This window comes from Bison bison, unplaced genomic scaffold (assembly GCF_000754665.1).
Source record: "Bison bison bison isolate TAMUID 2011002044 unplaced genomic scaffold, Bison_UMD1.0 scf7180017864380, whole genome shotgun sequence".
Taxonomy (NCBI): Eukaryota; Metazoa; Chordata; class Mammalia; order Artiodactyla; family Bovidae; genus Bison; species Bison bison.
The window spans coordinates 3307477-3325548 of record NW_011494952.1 but is presented as its reverse complement, the minus strand read 5'-3'; the positions used below and the strand labels follow the sequence as shown (position 1 = coordinate 3325548).

General features: G+C 40.4%; 1 protein-coding gene across 1 annotated transcript in view; it reads left to right on the top strand.

Moving 5' to 3' along the window:
• The first annotated feature begins 11262 nt into the window (after nucleotides 1-11262).
• LOC105001254 (talanin-like) overlaps nucleotides 11263-18072 on the top strand; it is a 161955-nt gene continuing 155145 nt past the window's right edge. The window contains 1 exon segment of the mRNA XM_010857439.1: nucleotides 11263-11281. Coding sequence (XP_010855741.1) covers nucleotides 11263-11281 — 19 coding nt within the window.

The window sequence follows — 18072 nt, the reverse complement described above, 5'->3', positions numbered from 1 at the left end:
TGATCACTGGTTCCTCTGCCTTTTCTAAAACCAGCTTGCACATCAGGAAGTTCATGGTTCACATATTGCTGAAGCCTGGCTTGGAGAATTTTGAGCATTACTTTACTAGCATGTGAAATGAGTGCAATTGTGCAGTACTTTGAGCATTCTTTGGCAATGCCTTTCTTTGTGATTGGAATGAAAACTGACCTTTTCCAGTCCTGTGGCCACTGCTGAGTTTTCCAAATTTGCTGGCATATTGAGTGCAGCACTTTCACAGCATCATCTTTCAGGATTTGAAATAGCTCAACTGGAATTCCATCACCTCCACCAGCTTTGTTCGTAGTGGTGCTTCCTAAGGCCCACTTGACTTCACATTCCAGGATGTCTGGCTCTAGGTGAGTGATCACACCATCATACTTATCTTGGTCATGAAGATCTTTTTTGTACATATCAAAATTACTAGTCCTAAATACTGACATTTTGCTGAAGCTCTCTTCTTTCACAGGTAATCCTTCTGAATGCCTTGTCAACATGCACAGTATCCATTTCCTTACACTCATATTCTCCCCACCTCCTCTAACCTGACTTCACACCTTGCAGGAGCACAGGCACTGCTCTCCTTCAGGGTCAATGGGTGCCTTTATTCTGTGGGTGAGTTTTGGCCTCACTGGCCTTCCTGAAGTATGTGACACAGTCAACCAGGATGATCTGGGAGTCCTTCCTACGGTCCACAGCAGCCTGTTTGTGTGTGCATACTAAGTCACCTCAGTCGTGTATAACTCTCTGCGGCCCTATGGACTGTAGCCCACCAGGCTCCTCTGTCCACCATGCCCTCCTCCAGGGGAATCTTTCGACCCAGGGATCAATCTTGCATCTCTTATTGTTTCCTGTATTAGCAGGCTGCTTCTTTACCACTAGCACCACCTGAGAAGCCCCATAGCTCATGGTCTCATAGCACCCTGTTTAGACTCTTTCAACACATTTACTATGTTGTAAAGGGATTATCTATTTATCTGTGTCCCTACTGGTCTGGAGGCTCCCTAGGGCCCATTGCTATAGCTCTTTGTCCTCAGCTGGGGTAGTTCCTAGCACCAAATCTATTCTTAATAAATGTGTGCTGAACCCCTTTGTTCAAAGAGGCTAGACAGCAGTCACCTAGGAACTTCAGCCAAAGAGATTTTGGCACCATTTCATCTTGAAACCCTCTTCCCTGCCATTCTTGCCACAGTTTCCCTTTCTTCTCCTTCAGTTTCCCTTTCTGGCTCCTTCTTCTTTGCTCGCTACTTTTGGTTGACGAGTTGAAGGAAATATCCTTGGATTTCTGTCCTCACAGGACATAGCTATCCCCTGCCATGATTTTAACTACCACCAACATGCAAACGACTTTCGTATTTTTCTGGTCATCTCTGACCTGTCTTTTGAGCCTCAAGCCCACGTAACTGACTGCACGATGGGCATGTCCACTTGGATATCCCACAGGCATCTCAAATCCAACACGCATACACCTGAATTCATTCTCTCTCACACCCCCTGCTCGCCACATCATCTGTAGTCACTCAAACTAGAACTCTGGGCGTCATCACAAGTTTCTCATTTTCCTTCAACTTCCACTTCCTTCCCTGCTACATGTCCACCGAGTTTTGGAAATTATATCTTTCAAAACCTCTAATCCACACACCCACTACCTTAAGTTGCAATTCTCACATTTTTCTTGAATTCTTTTTACAGCCTCTCAATGAATTTTCCTGCCTCCTGTCTTGCCATCTTCAGACGCATTCTCCTCACAAACACCCAAGTGATCTTTCCAAAATGAAACTCTGGTAAGTCCCTATCTTCCTTAAAGCCTAGTGATCAACTTCCCATTGCTTATACGGTGGAATAAAAACCCATTTTCAGAGCCTACCAGGGGTTCTTTGATTTGACTACTATATTTTATTACTACTATTCTCCCTCCCTCTCTCCAACTTATATTAGAACTTAGAACTTCTAGAAATTCTCCCAAAGACCACGCTGTTCCATACGTTTCCATATATTTTTTTAAATGCAAAAGAATTTTTTTCTTTTGTCTTTGCATCTCATTCTCACCTAGATAAGTGTCTATTTATTAACAAAGGGCTATCTCTTTAGCCTTCTCTAACTTTCCCTCTCCTTAGGAAATTGACTACTTTCTCTGATCTGCCACAGGATATCTCTGTCAGGTATCTACCACACTTATTTACATGTCTGTCTCTCTGCTAGACTGAAAAAAGTTCAGGGTGAGGAATGACATCTTATTAGTCTTTACTCTCACTCCTGTGCGCAGGGCCTGCCGTAAAACAGGCACTGATTCCGTGTTTGATTCGTAAGAGAAGACAGCACCTCATCATCCTTCATATCAACCGGAATTGAAAATCCAAGAAGCCACTTTTGAGAGCGTCAGTCAGTTTCAGTCTCAGTTGCTCAGTCTGAGCAGCTTCGAGCAGCTTCCTGAGCCCTCCACCAATACAGAAAGTATCCAACCTGCCAGGAGGTGTGCGCTGCATTCACTGATCCTGCTGATTGGATGGCCTTCTCCTCCCTTCGCCCCAGTCTTACACCCCACAAACTGTGCATCTTAAAGGTCATGGTCATAAACAGTCTTTATCAATCAAAGCATCAGTAGAGAAAAAAATTCCCACTCTAGGATATGGTGAGACAGTTGGTTTCAAAACATTGCTGATCGTTAAATGAGTAATGTTAATGTGATCTCAGAATAGTAAACACACCCCCACATGGATAATGATATTACTTGCATTATCTGGAAAGAAAAAAAAAAAAGCAACATTTGGCTGCAAGGACCATGGAAGAGAAGTCTATACGGGTAATTCAAGTTCTATCAGGGCAGGTAAACTGCAGTTTTCTAAGTGCCTCCCCCCACAGGGTGGGCACACACATTCCCAAATCAAATCTTCCTTCTAGGGTAGAGGGTGTGAAGTGGGGGAAGTTCAGGGAAGTGGGGAGACACACATAGAGGAAGAAAACAAAGGCCTTCATTTTCTAAAACTGTCACTCACTCTGGTTGAGAAAGAGTTTCTTAAGAATTGTGAATGTCCTGTTCAGGAAGTAACACTTCATCACACGGCTAATAATCAGCCGTGTGCTTGTCAGGGATTGGTTTTTCCCTTCTATGGTGAGAGAATGACCTAATGAAAGCTTGGATACCTTCCCCAGTGGCCTGATAGTCATTTGAACACATTCAGCATCCATCGGTATTACTTTAACTCACCTGGGAGACTCACAATGGTGGGGTGGGGTGTGAGAAGGGTTCTTCTGAAGTTTCAAAAGATTTGTATGGAACCAGGCCAACACCCCACACCAAAGCAGCTTATGGGGGTGGGGGGACCCTGTGCATGTATCAAGTCAAACCAAATGTACTTTATTTTCCCCCTCCAGCTCACTTGCCTTTGCCTCTTCTCTCTCTGAGTTCTTCCCCAGAATTCAGTATCTTGAGGGTGTCTTAATCCTTAAAGAAAACAACCCAATCAGCTTATTCTCTCTGAAGTGTTGGCAATTCAGTACAACCAGTGTTTACATTTAGAGGGGATGAGTACTTTACCCCAAGGAATGACTCTCTAATGGTGAAGTTTCTGGTCCTATCACGGGAGCTGATGGGACTTTCCAGTGCCCCTCAAGTCCTACAGTGACTACTGATGATGAGGGCACGGAAGCATGATCCTCATGCTTCCTTCCCTGACAAGAGGCTGATAGCTTTCCTCATGGTTATCAACCTTACTTTTATGCAATAGTTCTGTTTCAGCTTTTTTTCAGAAACACTAGGCAGAAGTAGTTAAATCCCAAAGGCCTTTGCCTCTTCTCCAGTGATCCTTAGCACACTGGCACTCTATCTGGGACTTCTTCAACAGAGAAGACAGCCTGAGGAGGGACAGGAAGCTGGCATCATGTGAGCCCTTAGGTTGTATCCATTTTTAAGACCCACGTCATTTGGTGATCTTACAGCAGATACATGAAGGTACTCATCCATTCATTCATTCAAAAATTACTTATTAAGCTCCCCCTGCATGCACTAAAGAACAAAACTGACCAAGCCCCTGCTCTGGGCAAGCTTTAAGTTGGAAACTGGTTTACACTATTTCTATCTGTCTCCAGAAAGCAGAACTGGGACAAATGGCTCCAGGAAGCAGATTTCTGTTTCACATAACAGACAACCAAATATGGAATAGTAATGAGCTCCTGGTTACTAGAAGGGTCTGAGAAGAAGATGCACGACTGCTTGCTGCAGAGATTCATGCATGCAGCTGGACTAGACCCTCTGTCTTCAGTTGTTGCTTTTAGCAGCAGGTGTCTTTTCTCAAACAAAATTTTAACCTGCATCTCCAATATATTAAAAAAGCAGAGTTGCTGCGGTTGAAGTGGTAAATATGGATCTAGAGGATCCCCTAAAGGCCACTCTGTCCAATAAACTCCAGATATCCACAAGCCACTGGATGAGACAGTCATGAAGCTCTCAGCCTACTCTGGGATCATGGGGGTCTGTGAATCTAAGTAGGATGGCATATGTTTCACACCAGTCTCCCTCTCCCTCTTCCCCATTTCCACCTCTTTCTAGGAGAGAATCTGGTGAAGCTAGAGAAAAGAGGCAGAGGCTCCAGGAATATAACAGAACTCTTAGAGAATACAATCTGAGAGTCCATGTGTATTCTTTGTCTTTTAAAACAAGATTTACTTCCTAGCAATGGACTCCCTCGTCACACCCACTCGGATGTAACAGGTGTGACTAAGGGATTACACACTATTCTACAATCTGGAGCAGGAAGCTGGACATTCAGTCCCCCTTCAGATCACTGCCAGGAAAGTTCTGTTCCCATTGGGCACACTGTGCTTAGAAAGGAAAACCTTCAGCAGGTCAAAGACTCTGGGAACTCACTGGCTTGGGGCTGATGATGGGATTTAGAACAGGAATCTGGCAACCTGAAAGATAGCTTGAAGTCTTTGACAGGATACAGCTACCACACAGAGCCTCTCCACCCAGCTAGAATTGTCTTGATAGTCCCTAAAAATTTCATCCAAACTGGACTCACATCATCTTAGCTTCAGAGTCTACAAAGTTGTGAGCTGAAATAAATGAGTCAGTTGAGCTTTTCTTAAGCCCATGATTTTCCAGTTTGTCACATACAGGAAACATGATTTGTGCAGAGATGTTAATAGGTGTTATTCAATAGAATTCTGAAGAGTATTACTCTGAGAAACCCTCTTTAAACAAAACTAAGCAGGTTTCATTACTGTTGGACTTTTCAGAGCCTTGAAAATGTTAATGTGAATTGTGAGTCTCTAAGCAGGGAAAAAGTTGACTTAAAGCTCAACAGTCAGAAAACTAAGATCATGGCATCTGGTCCCATCTCTTCATGGCAAATAGATGGGGATACAGTGGAAACAGTGTCAGACTTTATTTTTGGGGCTCCAAAATCACTGCAGATGGCGATTGCAGCCATGAAATTAAAAGACACTTACTCCTTGGAAGGAAAATTATGACCAACCTAGATAGCATATTAAAAGGCAGAGATATTACTTTGCCAACAAAGGTCCGTCTAGTCAAGGCTATGGTTTTTCCAGTGGTCACGTATGGATGTGAGAACTGGACTGTGAAGAAAGCTGAGCGCCGAAGAATTGATGCTTTTGAACTGTGGTGTTGGAGAAGACTCTTGAAAGTCCCTTGGACTGCAAGGAGATCCAACCAGTCCATCCTAAAGGAGATCAATCCTGGGTGTTCATTGGAAGGACTGATGCTAAAGCTGAAGCTCCAATACTTTGGCCACCTCATGAGAAGAGTTAACTCATTGGAAAAGATCCCGATGCTGGGAGAGATTGGGGGCAGGAGGAGAAGGGGACGACAGAGGATGAGATGGCTGGATGGCATCACTGACTCGATGGACATGAGTTTGGGTGAACTCCAGGAGTTGGTGATGGACAGGGAGGCTGCGATTCATGGGTTCGCAAAGAGTCGGACACGACTGAGCAACTGAACTGAACTGACTGAAGAAGGGAATACAGTATACAGTATTCTCTAATTGTAGTTGAACTCCAAATGCTTTTTTCTCACAAGACAACTTAAAGTTCTCCATTTACCTGAAACACACTTGGAAAAATGCTGCCATAAGCCAAACACTTAAACCAAGTTAAATGAATCTAGTTTTATATTTTATTCAAGTAAGCTAGCATTTCCAAAGTATACTAATGTCTGATCCACCATTTTGGGAGAAAAAAATTTCATGTGGATGAACTGTCTACATAACTGAAGCCTCAGACACCTAAACAATTAAATCATTTTATCTGAAAATCTTTCTAAAGTGTATGTACATCTCTATTTTTTATTATGAAAAACAAAACAATTCTGAGTATAAAAGTAAACATATGCCTATTTTTAAAAGCTTGAACATTTGGAAAAGAAGAAATAAGGCAAAAGTTACTCACAAACCTATAACTTAACATTTGATGTAATTTTTTTCTCACCTTATTCTGTATAGAAAGTGTTTCTTAAATACAGAATAAATGATACAATTCACTTAATATTTTCTATATCACTAAACATTCTTTGAAAATATGTTTTAATGACTCTTTAAGGGTCTATCATATAAATGCATCATACTTCATTTAACCATTACCTTCATGGGATAAATCAACTGTTTTATTATAAATAACTATGAACATCTTTTGTCATAAATAGTTGTCTCTATTTCTTCTGAATAAATACCTAAAAGTAGAACTAATAAGTCAAAATACATAAGTACCTATAAAGCCCTTGTTACATATTGTCAAATTGCCTTCCAGATGATTTGTACTATCTATATGAGGGTCATATTTTACCACACCCTCACCAACATTAAATATTATCATTTTTGAAAAAAACAGTGTTGGGACTTCCCTGCTGGTCCAATGGTTGAGAATCTGTCATCCAATGTAGGGGACAGGGTTTGATCAGGGAACTAAGATCCCACATGCTACAAAGCAAATAAGCTAGTGCCACAGCTTCTAAGCTCTAGAGCCTGTGAGCCACAACCAGAGAAGCCCACGTGTCGCAGCAAAGACCCAGTGTAGTCACACACACACAAAACAATAATAACAAAATTTTTAAAAGTGTTCATTTGATAAGTTAAAACTGCCATACTGTTTTCATTTTTTATTACCAGCGAATTTGAATGTTTATATATACTAATTTACCACCAATATTTTATTCTTCTATGAACTGTCTACACATAACATACCCATTTTTCTCTGTGGCCTTAATATTTTTCTCATTGATTTGTATGAACTCTGTTAAGGTTATTGAATGTCATATTTGTGACAAATAGTTTTCACAGCTTGTTATTTATCTTTTAATTTGACATTGTTTTAAATATGTAAATATTAGTATCTATTTATATTAAAATATGACTCCCTTTCTGTTTTCATTTCTTTGTTTTCATGCTTAGAAAATGCTTCTTGTTCAGAAATCAGATGAATACTCACTAGATTTTTCCTGGATATCTTATGGCTTCATTTTTTAAAATCCTCTTTTAAAAAATATGGTGTGCCACTTGTTTTTAAAACTGAATAAAACATTTTCTTAATGACTCAGGCAGGGTTATATTTATAAACAGTGTTTAAAGTTTTGTGTCATAAGACAAAATATTCCCAGGCACCACTGAAATGGTAGAGAGAATTTTCCCCCATTCTCTGAGACCTCAGACTCTATGATTTGCTAATTCTGTGGCTAATTTTCAATTTTGATCTCTTCTCTGACATTAGGCTTTTAGCTTTCCTCCGCTGTTGTAGATGCAATTGTGTGTACTGTCCACCAGTCACAATGTTCACTACTTTAAAAGCTCATACTTAGAATAACTGTAATTGTATTACCATGAACTAGAGATATGTATAGTTGAGCCTGGGTGTGGAAGGCAGAATAATGTCCTCGCAAAGGTGTCCATGGGCTTCCCAGGTGGCACTAGTGGTAAAGAACCTGCCTGCCAATGTAGGAGACTTAACAGAAGTGGGTTCAATCCCTGGGTCAGGGAATATCCCCTGGAAGAGGGCACTTCAACCCACTCCAGTACTCTTGCCTGGAGAATTCAACGAGCAGAGGAGCCTGCTGGGCTACAGTCCATAGGGTTGCAAAGAGTTGGACACGACTGAAGTGACAACACAAGGTGTTCATGTCCTAATTCCTAGAGACAGTATATTCAATATACTGTGCTAAACAGCAAGTGAAAATTATGATTTCTGATCAGTTGACCCAGAGAAGTGGAGATTATTCTGAATTACTGGTTGGGCTCAGTGTAATCACAGGTGTACTCGGAAGTGAAACATGGAGGTAGGAGACTCAGTGTCAGAATGATTTGATAAGAGTCTCAGGCCTGAGTCCTTATAGTGGTGTCCATCTAAAGCTAGACTCACTGAGGACAAAAAGAATGTGAACAAGTGACCATTTTGCATCCTCCACATTGCTTGGCTCAAAATAAGCATAGGACATGCCTAATAAACACAGTTTCAGGTCTTCCCCAATCACAGTGCAGCAAGGCGAATTCTCGCAGAAACCCCCACGTGTGCATGAGTGGGAGAGGAGAAAGAGAAAAAAACGGTGATCATGGAGGAAAAAGGTCACCACTAAGAGGGTGTTTGAAAAACTTGTCTGCACTGATTAAGCACTATTCCTCAAGGAGTTTCCTGGAACCATCCTGCACAGTGATGATGATAATGATAATTTAGCTTGCAATTGATGACTCAGAATCACTATACTAATCAGGTCTAAAACTCATCATATTGAGATAAACTTTGTTTATAGAATTTTGCCTTTTTTATTAGTTAGGATGTACACTGTTTAAGTTAAAAGACAAAAAGATGACTGAAGTATTGTTAGCAATATTTTGTACATGGATTATTACTTTTATGTCTGTTGTGCTGGGTAGTCATTTATGAACATAAATATTGAATTGAACCTTAAGTATAAGAAGTATTCCACCATGAAATATGTAAGAAATAAAAAAAAAAATTAAAGGCTAGCTCTGCATACAAATTAAAAAAAAAAAAAAAAGAATGATTTGATAAGAGAAAGACTCGATCAGCCATTGCTGGCTTTGATGATGGAAGAAAGCCACAACCCAAGGAATTCAGGCAGCTAGAAGTGAGATGCTGGAAAAGGCAAGCAAGTGGCTTCTCCCTGAGAATCTCCAGAAAGGAATGCAGTGTTCCTGACAGCTTGATTCTAGCCTAATGAGACCCATTTCAAACTTCTGACCCCCCAAATTATAAGAATAAGAATAAATTTGTGTTGTTTTAAGCCATGAAACTTTGTGTGATTTGTTACAGCAGCAATAAGAAAATAACATGGGGCCTAGAAGTCTATTAAACAGAAAAAAATCGCATGGGTTTCAGTGCATGACCTTGACATCTGCTATTTTGGCTGCTCTGAGGTTTTATATCCACCACTCTCCCTCCCAATTATTTCCATGGTTGCTGGAAATCCAACCTACATCTAGATCAGAGGCTAAGTAGGGCATTTTTATTTTACAAGAATTAGCCCCTATGAATTAAGTTGCAAACATTGGGTCAAAGAGTGAAGTAGAAGGAAGCTGCAGAGACAAAGTATTTTTTTTTTTACATTTTTATTCTTTTTTTTTTTTTTAAACTTTACATAATTGTATTAGTTTTGCCAAATATCAAAATGAATCCATCACAGGTATAGACACAGTATTTTTGAAGTTTTTCAGAGAAATCACAAGGCTGGACTGTCTCCCCAGTTTGGAAGAAAGACCATCCAAGAGAAGGTCATGACCTGGGTGACAGCATCATGGTTTAATTAGCATCTGCACTGAGTCAGATAACCATCTCTGTCTTTAGGTAAAATCCCCTCTGTCTCTAAAATACTGGGTACTTCAAGAGCATGCAGTGCAAGGACTCCACATAGCAGAGTATTCTGGCAGTAGGGCTGGGAGATTAAATGGATTCTGCGCCACCAAAAGCGTTGGATCCAGACTGAATGACAGAGCACAAACCAAGTCAATAAAAACTCAGGTGCTCCTCAAGAATAGTTCACAAATAAGAATAAGGGAGGATCAGGGAAGAAGGACCTGCATTGGGCAGAGGGAACTTGCCTCTAAAATGCATCAAGAAATTTCCCCAGTGGTGTAAGTAAAGACTGCACTTAGATAATGTGTTGTAATAAATGTTGAATAAGAATCTGGAGCATGTTATCTCTGTATTCCTAATGTCTACCAAAGTGTCCTACTTGTAGTAAATACTCAATAAATTCTTGTTATAAGAATGAACAAATGCATGAATTTAGTAATCCTCTGTCATCTTTAAATCCCACTCCAGGGCTAGTAACAAAGACCTAATAAAAGTTTTCAATCTTAACATAAAAGACTAATATTTACATGAAGGCCTATTCAAGTTAACTTAGGATGTAAAAAAAGTATTAATATATTGGAATTCTTTTTATTCCAAGGGAGGGAAAAAATGGACTTTCTCTGAGCTATAAGCTTTGGGGTGACAGCTGAGAAAGAAAAGCAAAATGGTTAAAAGTAGAGGATAATAATTATAGAATAGTGTCATAATTTCCCACTCCAGTACTCTTGCCTGGAGGATCCCATGGACAGAGGAGCCTGGTAGGCTGCAGACCATGGGGTTGCGAAGCGTCAGACACGACTGAGCGACTTCACTTTCATGCACTGGAAAAGGAAATGGCAACCCATGCCAGTGTTCTTGCCTGGAGAATCCCAGGAACGGTGGAGCCTGGTGGGCTGCCGTCTATGGTGTCACACAGAGCTGGACACGACTGAAGCGACTTAGCAGCAGCAGTGTCATAATTTAAAATGTAGTTTTAATAACTTAATGCATGTATGGCATTTAAAGATTAGTATCTGATGTAAATGCCCTCAATAGATTATGACTATGATTTTACTCTTTAATATTTTTACATGCTCTCCAATAATTAAAAGGCAACGCTCAGAAAAAAATAACCCAAAACAGTATTAAATAAGGTCAAAGAATATATGGGTTTTTAATTTATTAGAAAGAAAAGTAACTAATAGATGATGACAAGACTATCTTTACATGTATATACTGACATATAAGATATGGACAGTTACAAAAATGAGAGTATTGATTTAATATATTTTCTTGGCTGTGTTCATTACTTAAGGGATCACATAGTGAATCTACTACTAAAGTAAAGAATACTCTAAGTTTTGAACATGTTGTTTTTTTTATATAAATAGGACACTTTAGGATAAATAAACCAAAGAAGAGGCTTAACTCAGGTCAAGAAACATGAGCACCAAGATGAAAGGTAACATACAGATCAGATACATAAGGAAATGCTGATTAAGCCATATCCTTAAGGCAATACAACTCACTTTCAAAGTACTTATTGGGGCATTTGAAGACTCATAAGGAACTGACAGCCACCCTTACCCAAAAGTAAGAAAAGATCAATCTTTCAAAAAAAGAAAATAAAAAACATAACTCCCTCCCAATTAGAAGCTTTGATTCCATGTTTGCTGTGATGAAGGAGGAGAGCTGTCAGATCCATTCGCTGTCATCAAGAAAGTAACAGGATGGGTATAGACCCAAAGGTGTCAGTGTAGACTAACTAAATGATCTATATTGAATATGAACAACTGGGTAGCTTTCTCCTGTCTTGATTATCAAAGAAAGGTGGTAAATGTACAACTTTAAGACCACTGGGTCAGAGTTATTCCAGTACTTTCTTCTCTCCAAAGTCCCAGACATGCCAATAACCTGAGCCCTTTTTCTTGATAGAAATGTTAATACCGAGACCTAAATGATGCCATTTGGGGCTCAAATTGATTTTATAATTAACTGATGTGAGCACCATTTTCCAGCTCACATTTGTGGAAACTTACAAAGAAAAGAGTAGGTTCTTTTGTTTCTCAAAAAAAAAAAAAAACCTTTTGGGCCCTTGGAAAAGAAGTTGCTGATATGGCAGCTTGTACAGGTTCACTGATAGTTATGCCAACCAACTGCACTTTGCTTGGCTGGTGCTTCTAGAGCGTTTAGTGAAAGGAGCAGCACAGACACTGTGTATCTTGATTTCAGCTGTTTGACAAGGTCTCTCATAATGAGCTTGTATTAACAGAAGTTGTGGCCCAGAAAGTAGAACAGCTGATGGACTGTTCTTTCAATGGCCAAGGAATGTTGAGTAGTGAGCTCACCAGGAGGGAGTCTCTCCTCTTAATGCTTCAAGGGAATATCATCTTAATATTTTTATAAAATATTCAGATGAAGCCTGGATTAGATACCCCAGCATGCTTAATACCATTGGGAAGAGTTATCCATTCATGATCGTGGTGGCAACCAGGCAAAGGGAAAAGAGGAGTCCCAGGGAGCATTATTATTAATAATTTGGGCCCTTGGGAGGTGTTTTCCAAATCTGCCTGCATATCAGAAACACCTGGGACCGTGTTGAAAAATATAAACACTCAAGGCATTGCGTCAGACCTGCTTAACTAGAATTTCAAGTGATAAAGTCCTGGCATTTGTATTTAAAAAAAAAAAGACTACCAAGGAGATTCAGAGGCAATCAGTCCAACTCCCAACTTTCAGAACCACTGTATCAATGGTATTTAGTGAAAGTTTTTCCAGGGTCATAAACGGTCCCTACCTGGTAGTCTAGAGATCTTCATGGGCTTTTGAATTATGAGAAAATCCTTCCCTACACTCTGGTTCCATCCATCCTTGTCTCTTCCTCATGGGGCAGGGCAGGGGAGAGGAAGAGCACAGCACCTGGTAAAGAAAGCACAGGCTAATGTCAGCCAGATTTGGAGTCAAGCCTTGCTTCTGTGACCTACTGCCTGTGCAAGGGGGTCTATGCCTCCAATGCCTCATCTTAAATTGCAAGGATTTAGCGAGACACACATGTAAATTTCTGCCTGGTACATAGTTGTCAGTTAATGCCAGCTATTATTGTTAATAGATTGTTCAGCAAAGTCCTCAGTTCTGTTGATCTGAAGTCTGCACTTTTAGAAAAACATGCCTTTTTAAAATATTTATTTTTCTTTATTTATTTGGCTGTGCCAGGCCTTGGTTGCATCATGTAATATCTTTGATTTTCACTGCAGGATGTCAGATCTTTAGTTGCAGCATGTGAGATCTAGTTTCCCAAAAAGGAATCAAACCTGGGCTCCCTGGAATGGGAGCTTGGTCTAGCCACTGGACCACAAGGGAAGTCCCAGAACATGCCTTTTATGCAGCCCTGTCCAGAGAAGGGAAGAAGCCACCATATATTGACCATCAACTGTGTGCTGGGCACAAGGTCTGTCTCAGATCTAATCTGATTTCCTTCCTTGTCACCAAAACCCTCATTTTCGCACATGAGGAACTTGAGGCTCAGAGAGGTTAAATGACTTCCCCAAGTCACCCAGCTAGAAAGGGTCAGATACCAATAATTTGGCTAATAAACTTGCACTGAGGTTTCCCCATGGCACTTTTTTAATGGTTAATATAAGGAGTGGAGAAAGCGTTGCCCTTTAAAAAATCTAAAGAAAGACATTTTGAAACTGCGAGGGAGGGGGGAAGTCACACCACCTACATTCTCCATTATCTGAACACTCAGCAATTAGCCAGAGGAAAAGCCCTACAAACAGGTGGTTATTGCTCACTGGCTTTCCCTGTTTTTCACACACATGCACACACACCCCCCCCACAAAGATCCCTGGCCACTTTATTTAAAATTACAATATCTCCCCCATACCACTCTTATTTCTTCCCTTGCTTTATTTTTCTTCTTATTCCTTAATCACTATCTCACATATTGTCATTTTGGTTATTTATGTTCTTTACTGGGACTCTTCCCCCCTAGAGGGTTAGCTCCTTGAGGGAAGGAATTCTTGTCTATTTTGTTTATTCCAACATACACATGCCTAGAACAGGGAGGCACACATTGACACTCTATAAATGTCTATGGCATGAATGAATGAAAATGGATGGATGGGTGAATGAATAAAAAGTCTTAAAGTATCAATCATAAGAGTTGAAAGTAATTATAATCTTTTTAAATAGCTGCATTGTTCTGGTTTTCTTTTTTTTTATTGTCACCCTGTTTATTTATTTATTTATTTAATTTTTTATTAATGTTTTTATTTTTTTAAATTTTATTTTATTTAACTTTACAATATTGTATTGGTTTTGCCATATATCAAAATGAATCTGCCACAGGTATACATGTGTTCCCCATCCTGAACCCTCCTCCCTCCTCCCTCCCCATACCATCCCTCTGGGTCATCCCAGTGCACCAGCCCCAAGCATCCAGTATCGTGCATCGAACCTGTACTGGCGACTCGTTTCATATACGATATTATACATATTTCAATGCCATTCTCCTGGCTTTCTGTTATAAATATGTATTATTTGTATAATAATAGTTTTCAAAAATGTTACTTCAATTGTCCAGGTTATTAATGATTTAAAGCTGAAGTGAGAACAAAGATAGGACTGGGGTTATCTTCTCGAGGCCAGATGTGATGGATATTTTCCACAGGCCCCTTAAATCCACACTCCATCCTTCCTCACTGTTCTATGCCCTGAGATGTTGACCTCTTTGAACTGCATCAACAGGCTCTGGACCTCTGGTTTCCAGCTGGGTAAAGAATGAGGCTGGGCTATTTGTCACCAGTCTCTCTGGTTGCTGCAGATGGACTGTGTCCCTCTACTTGGAGGCCCCAGTACATCAGGCACCTTCTCCTTACCCCTAATCTCTCTAGGTTCTATAACTGCTCCCACTCCTGTCTCCCTCAGGCCAAGGAATGTAACAGCTCACCATTTTGCATGACCTGAATGCATCGCTTCCTTTGCTGGATCATCTCAACTCTGCCCACACCTTTAAAATAGTGCCTTTATTAAATCTTCCTCAATTACCCAGTTAGGTATGCCACCAGTTCTTTATTGGATTTCTGACTGATAGAAAATGGGGATTGTGCTCACAGTTAGAAGAGCTGAATCCTAATACCAGTTTCACTACTGGTTTGCTCAAGGCTACCAACCACAGTTCCTTCATCTGAAAACTAAAAAAATTAGGGAAGACAACCTTCAACATTCTGTGATTCTTAAGCCCTTTGCATAGAGAACCAAGTAGTTACTTCCCCACTGGTTAGAAAGTGTTAACTTGATCCAGATTCTGAAAAGGACCAGTCTTCCAGGAACTTAGTCACAAGGGTTGTAGCTATACTGCTCATGATAAAGCCGAGCTCAGCAATTATAAAGCCAGAAAAATCCAGGCCCATCTTTGCCCTCACTACAGCTTAAAATCAGTAATTTCCTAGAAAATTGAGGCTACAATCTTTAAACTATTATTATACAAATAACACATATTTATAGTAGAAAAACAAGAATTTGCAGCTATATGAGGATATCAAGCCAGTCAATCCTAAAGAAAATCAATCCTGAATATTCATTGGAAGGACTAATGCTGAAGCTGAAGCTCCAATACTTTGGCCACCTGATGCAAAGAGCTGACTCATTGGAAAAGACCCTGATGTTGGGAAAGACTGATGGCAAAAGGAGAAGTGGATGGCAAAGGCTGAGATGGTTAGGTAGCATCACTGACTCAATGGACATGAATTTGAGCAAACTCTAGGGGATAGTGAAGGACAAAGGAGCTTGGTGTGCTGTAGTCCCTGGGGTCACAAAGAGACACAACTTAGCAGCTGAACAACAACAAAGAATTGATAATTACTTTCAACATTTGCAATTGACACCTTTCGAGATTTTTTCCTATTCATTCCTATTCCACAAATCCTATCCTATTCCAAATCATATCCTATTCCACAAATATTTACTGAATGCCAGTATATGCCTGGCTTCTAGGCATGTGCATAGTGTTGCATTATTGTGAAGTAGTTGTGTAGCCAAACCTGAGTTCTGGATGCTGCTTCGGTTCTCCTCTTTGCCTAAGTATAATATCTGAAGAACTATGTAATTCCTGTTTTTCGGGCAGTGGATACACATGACACTTAAGTTCCCAGAAGGGTGAATTTCTTTTTGTCTTGGTCTGGTAGGACCAAGTTGAACCTTCCTGCCATTTGACTTAGCTTCCTTGTCTTAGACACAGCTTTTGCCAGAAAGCTTTCTCTATCACCAAACCAAAATTGTCGACAATAAAAACAAATGAGGAATAAAAAGACCCTTCCAGGAAGTGGGAATTATTTATCCAAATAACACTGGAGGTTTTGAAGTAGTATCTTTGAAAGTCAGAGTAGCTTCAAGGTAGTGAAAGCCTTCATCTAGTGTGACTAGAAAAGTAAACCTGCCCAAGCTGAAGAAGCCACACACACACTAGCTATGGACAGAAGTAGGATAGGGCTCTCTAACTCCTGTCTTCACTTCATCTCATCTTCACCAGTGAAGGACAGTTTTGTTTTATTTTGAAAAACACTACAACAACGTTATACTCTGAGAAGCAATAAGGTTAGCAAAAAGTGCATTTGTCTTTCTTATTGACAGTCTATTAATCTTTTGAAGACTATCAAAGACCTAGGCTTACTTTAATGAGAGCAGAAAAGAGCTAGCATGGTCCCACAAGGATGAAATCAGGACTGATCATCACTTCATTTCGACCATTCAAGACTTCTCAGAGGGCAAATATAGTCACTGCTGGAAAGGTGTCTGTAACATAATAATGGTTCGTGAAGTTTTGTTAATAAATTAATGAGTGAATAAATTATTCTTAGTTCAGTTCAGTTTAGTCATTCAGTCGTGTCCGACTCTTTGCGACCCCATGAACCGCAGCATGCCAGGCCTCCCTGTCCATTACCAACTCCTGGAGTTTACACAAACTCATGCCCATTGAGTCGGTGATGCCATCCAACCATCTCATCCTCTGTCGTCCCTTTCTCCTCCTGCCCTCAATCCTACCCAGCATCAGGGTCTTTTCCAATGAGTAAACTCTTCGCATGAGGTGGTCAAAGTATTGGAGTTTCAGCCTCAGCATCAGTCCTTCCAATGAACACCCAGGACTGATCTCCTTTAGGATGGACTGGTTGGATCTCCTTGCAGTCCAAGGGACTCTCAAGAGTCTTCTCCAATACCACAGTTCAAAAACATCAATTCTTCGGCGCTCGGCTTTCTTTACAACTTTCACATCCATACATGACTACTGGAAAAACCATAGCCTTGACTAGAGGGACCTTTGTTGGAAAGTAATTTCTCTGCTTTTTAATACGCTGTCTAGGTTGGTCATAACTTTCCTCCTAAGGAGTAAGTGTCTTTTAATTTCATGGCTGCAATCACCATCTGCAGTATTTTGGAGCCCAAAAAAATAAAGTCTGACACTGTTTCCACTGTTTCCCCATCTATTTCCCATGAAGTGATGGGACCGGATGCCATGATCTTTATTTTCTGAATGTTGAGGTTTAAGTCAATTTTTTCACTCTCCTCTTTCACTTTCATCAAGAGGCTCTTTAGTTCTTCACTTTCTGCCATAAGGGTGGTGTCATCTGCATATCTGAGGTTATTGATATTTCTCCCAGCAATCTTGATTCCAGCTTGTGCTTCTTCCAGCCCAGCGTTTCTCATGATGTACTCTGCATGTAAGTTAAATAGGCAGGGTGACAATATACAGCCTTGACATACTCCTTTCCCTATTTGGAACCAGTCTGTTGTTCCATGTCCAGTTCTAACTGTTGCTTCCTGACCTGCATACAGATTTCTCAAGAGGCAGGTCAGGTGGTCTGGTATTCCCATCTCTTTCAGAATTTTCCACAGCTGATTGTGATCCACACAGTCAAAGGCTTTGGCATAGTCAATAAAGCAGAAATGGATGTTTTTCTGGAACTCTCTTGCTTTTTCGATGATGCAGCGGATGTTGGCAATTTGATCTCTGGTTCCTCTGCCTTTTCTAAACCCAGCTTGAACATCTGGAAGTTCATGGTTCATGTACTGTTGAAGCCTGGCTTGGAGAATTTTGAGCATTACTAGCATGTGAGATAAGTGCAATTGTGTGGTAGTTTGAGCATTCTTTGGGACTGAAATAAAAACTAACCTTTTCCAGTCCTGTGGCCACTGTTGAGTTTTCCAAATTTGCTGACATATTGAGTGCAGCACTTTCACAGCATCATCTTTTAG